This window comes from Corvus brachyrhynchos, unplaced genomic scaffold (assembly GCF_000691975.1).
Source record: "Corvus brachyrhynchos isolate BGI_N302 unplaced genomic scaffold, ASM69197v1 scaffold22, whole genome shotgun sequence".
Classification (NCBI taxonomy): domain Eukaryota; kingdom Metazoa; phylum Chordata; class Aves; order Passeriformes; family Corvidae; genus Corvus; species Corvus brachyrhynchos.
In genome coordinates this window covers 5388687-5392967 of record NW_008238355.1, presented here as the reverse complement: position 1 = coordinate 5392967, position 4281 = coordinate 5388687, and the positions used below count along the sequence as shown (strand labels likewise).

The following is a 4281-nucleotide window of genomic DNA, read 5'->3' as shown; positions in this document are numbered from 1 at the left end:
CCGAGAGCGCCATCAGTTCCACCCCGTCCGACTCCTCTTCTGCAAACCCTCACTGCAAGACCTCACCCAATTCCCAAAAATAAATTCGCCCCTGACACCGATTCCTATAGCTGTTTCCATAATAGCGCGCTTTGCGGTTTTATGTTTTTTTACTACAGTGCCGGTGCTATCCTGACGGGAGACTTTAGATTGTCTGTATGAGGCCAGCGAGCAGTCAGAAAAAGAAATGCGTCACGGCAGCTGGGAAGCCCCGAGGAGCTGGGAGTGCCGCCGCGCTCATCCTTCGTCCCTGTGGCGCGGAGCTGCGGCAGGCATCCCGCAGCTGACACCATGCCTTGCTTCCAGCCTTGCCGAGGCATCCCCGCGGGGCCATGTGTACCGACCAGGGAACGGTCCTGTCTGCCCGCTCGGGGCTTCCTGAAGCTGGGAAACACTTTGTGCACGTCTTGCTCTTTGTAGATGTTTACTCCAAAAGCCTGGTTCTGCTAGCTCAGAGTCCATACTTACCTGATACACACTTACGAACCACCCATTCTCGCGTATGTAATGCGTCCATCGCATACATACACATTTGTATTAACACAGAAATACCTGATACCTATACACTTCTCCATAGGTACTTAAATTTATACACGAACACTTGAAAGTGAGGTATCTGCTGTTTCTAACCCAGACGTGGCAGGCAGGGGACTGATTACCTGAGGGAGTGGAGGGAGAAAGAATTCCAGAAGAGGCAGAGGAGACACCTGTGCCTCAACTGAAACGCATGACTGATAAAAACTGTAGAAATGTTATGCACACAGCTCATCTCCTTACTCTGAGTGCGTAATGCCTGCAGCCTTCCCGAGAGGATCAGAAGGGTACCCACCAGGCAACCTGAATCCTCTGCAGCAGTGTCCGTGATCCTTGCCACACTGGCTCTGTCCCCTTGCCACTACAGCTATTCTTTCCAGTAGCCCCTTTGGAGCAACACCCACCTCTTGCTGTACATACTGCACCAGAGAGCTCTGATTTCTCTCTGAACTACCAGTCTCTTCCTGATATGAAAACTAGCAACTGACACTGCAATGCTGGGACATGCAGATTTACTTATCCTCCAGTCTTTGTTTAGTGATTAATCCCAGGTCATGTCCTATTTGTTGCTTCCTCACACAGGTTCTAGCTGCTGGAGTCGTATTTTTATGTAGAAGCTTTCAGGTGGGGTTTTAATATTATCTTTAAAGTGTGTTTACAGATATTCAACCTGGAACATGAAGGATGTCCACTCACTTTAAGTCATGAGGCACACAGCAAGAATCTCCAAGTATTATTTTGCAAAGCAGGTTCACGTGAAGGCAGAATCCTGCTTTTGCAGGCCTAATTCAGAGTGCCTAGAGGCTGCAAGGACTGAAGTTAGCATGGCACAATGAGGTGTAGCTCAGTAAATTAAATCGAGTGGTTGGAAATGGATCCGAAACCTGGTATAGTTCATGGGAGGACTTCTGTGATCCCACTGGGTTTTGATCTAGTCTGTAATTTTAAACTTATTTATATTCCTGGCTTTCACATTTCCTCAGCTGGCACACTCCTAAGTTGCTCTCATGAGGACAAAATTTAATTGTAAAATGCTTCAGCTTCCTTCCACAGGCTTGAGTTTTCTCAGTTACTGTCCCTCAAACCTTTAGATACAGCCCACAGACCCAATAACCCACAGTTTCAGACTGAAAATGCACAACTGGGTCCTGAGGGCAGTGGGATGGCTGTGGTATCTGCTGTCCATCCCATGCCATAAGCAAGCTGTTCTTGGACCAGCTCAATCCAGTGGCTGCCATCAGAGAAGTTCACTTTTGTTTCTTGTCCTGTTATGCCACTCTGAGGAAATTAGCTCTTATTGCAGGATCTGGTTTGTCTGTAATCCATGTTAAATAGCTGGTAAAGATGATACCAGCATAAGCAAGGGCAGGGCCAGGTCATCATGTACGAATTCTGGATGAAGACAACCCCAAAAAACACAACTGTCGCTCAAACAGCAGAGCTAATAAACCAGATTTCTTAAAGATCTGTGTCTCATGTGCCCTCTGTCCATGGAGAGCTGTTGGTGATCTTAACAAACTTGCAATGCAACTTTTCTTTCCATGGGTCAGGAACAGCAGCTTTCCTTTCTGCTCTCTTACAAAACACAATTTACTGTGTTTGAGGTTTCTCTCATTCATATGTACAATTTTCCTCTGATCTGTTTTTAATACACTTTGTTTCTTTCTATGCCTTTGTTCTTCCTCTCTCTTTTTATTCTTTGTCATTTTAGAATTTTTTTCTTTCACTTAGGTCCTGTTGGGTATCCTGTCTGTCTCTGGATATGCCCATTTCCTTTCTGTTGTTTGCACAGTCCTGTTATTCAAAGTGACCTTTCAGTAGATTTCTCTGGGTTTTATCCTCATTATATTAGTATAGTCTATATTACTGTAACACCCAGAAGCAGCAACCCCACTATGCACTCCAATGAGTATGAACATCCTGGCAGGAACAAATGAAGTCCTCAGAATAAAATAGGACAGAAAAAAAGGCAGGGAGACAAGGAAAACACAGAGTTCAAGGGACTTCCCAAAGGAGACAAAGCTGCTCAGTGACACAAGAACCACCTGTGGGCCTGATTTTTCCTTGTCCTGGATCTTGTGTCTCAATTTGCAGCTGTGCATTTATACTCCCTCATTGTCGCTGTGGCACCATTCTTCTTTCCATAAAATCACTGTAAAACATGTGACACACACAACAGCCCTTTCAACTTGAGCAGCTCAGAATTAAAGATGTTATAAATAAAAGTTGGAAAAGTTGGCTTTCGCATTAATGAATAATAGTTAATTAGTTTGTGTTATTAATTAAAATTGCAGAATTAAACAATTAATCTGAATTATAAAAGTTAAACCTTCCAAGTTGTACTACTGCTACACTGTTCAAATGTTCATATTGAAGTTAAGCATTAGTCAAACGTTCAAGTTAGACCTAAAAAGTTTAAAATGTGTTATAAAATTATATTCTTTTAACTTACCTGTAAATTAAGTTGTGCTTCAATAGAGGAGAGAAGGTCCAGAGGAACTTTCCAGTGAGCTATGTTTAGAAACCAACTGTTGGCCTACCAGCAAACTCCACAGCAACGCTGAATTTTAATGAGGATCTTTCCCGCCAAAAGCCTGATGACGTCACCCTGAAGAGACTGACGCCCCTGAAGCAGACGAGCGATTGGACAAGAGACTTTTACCAATGGAATACATCGAAACATCATCCCTAAATTTAAACCAATTAAACGCACTCTTACATGGACCTCGGGGGAGGGACAGTGAGCGGTGATGGGAGGGGCCATGAGGGTACAAAACTCTGTGTCACAGCCTGGAGAGGTGTGTGCTTGCTTTGGAGGAGCCTGAGGCATGCTCAGTGCTGTGGGTGCTTTACCTGGGCTTTATAGCTAATTTAGCTTACAGTGTCTCTAATCGTTGTGACCCAGACAAGTAATTTGAATAAGGGAATTTGGCCTGTTCACTTAATAAATTAAATTATAAAATCTAAATTGAGGGTGGCCTCATTCTGACAAAAGACTTCAGCGATTTCCACCACATATAGAATGATTTCCCCCCCCCTCCCTGAGAATACAGTATAGATGCAGATCTAGGCACAGCCCTTGCTACTGCACATGCTCCATCTGTCTTTAATCCTTTTCATGCTAATGCATCTCAAAATGCCCCAGACTACAAGCCCGTACCCCTGAATCAGCTGTTCTCTAACACCTGTCTTCAGTTCAGCTACTTTGTCCTGCTGACCAACACCACATTAGGGGATCACAGAATCATTTAGGTTGGAAAAGATCTCTGAGATCCATCGAGTCCAACCTATGACAGAACACCACCTTGTCAACCGGACCACAGTCCAGTTGACCCTGGGTAGTCCATTCCAATGCCTAATCACCTTTCCTGTGAAGAAACTCCTCCTGATGGCCGCCCTGAACCTCCGCTGGTGCAGTTTGAGACTGTGTCTCGTCTCTGGTTGCCTGGGAGAAGAGGCCGATTCCCACGTGGCTACAGCCTCCTTTCAGGTAGTTGAAAAGCACTAAGGTCACCCCTGAGCCTCCTTTTCTCCAGGCTAACCCCACCCAGCTCCTGCTGGGTCTGCTGCCTTCTCCAGTTTCACCCGTTGGTTAGCAGCGGCTGTTTCAAAACCTTCTCCAGTTTCACCTTTTACACCTGTTAGGTGGCTTGAACCTAAAATGGCGCCACTTGTGTTTTCCCTGCGCTGTGTAAACTCCCGATGTGG

At 45.1% G+C, this 4281-nt stretch overlaps 2 protein-coding genes across 7 annotated transcripts in view; one reads left to right on the top strand and one right to left on the bottom strand.

Annotated features, from left to right (window-relative positions):
• Window positions 1–4281, bottom strand: part of FUT10 (fucosyltransferase 10) — a 21978-nt gene that overhangs the window by 13508 nt on the left and 4189 nt on the right. The window contains exons 1-2 of one of the 6 annotated variants that reach the window (XM_017735403.1): window positions 3937–4027; window positions 3026–3199 (exon numbers count right to left, since the gene is read on the bottom strand). The exons of 4 other annotated variants lie outside the window; for them this stretch is intronic. The gene's annotated coding sequence lies outside the window, so the exon portion shown is untranslated. Of the gene's footprint in view, window positions 1–3025; window positions 3235–3936; window positions 4028–4281 lie in introns of those variants that run through there. One more of the 6 variants, XM_017735402.1, reaches the window with a different exon arrangement.
• Window positions 3962–4281, top strand: part of FNTA (farnesyltransferase, CAAX box, alpha) — a 9516-nt gene continuing 9196 nt past the window's right edge. The window contains exon 1 of the mRNA XM_017735338.1: window positions 3962–4063. Coding sequence (XP_017590827.1) covers window positions 3962–4063 — 102 coding nt within the window. The remainder of the gene's footprint in view (window positions 4064–4281) is intronic.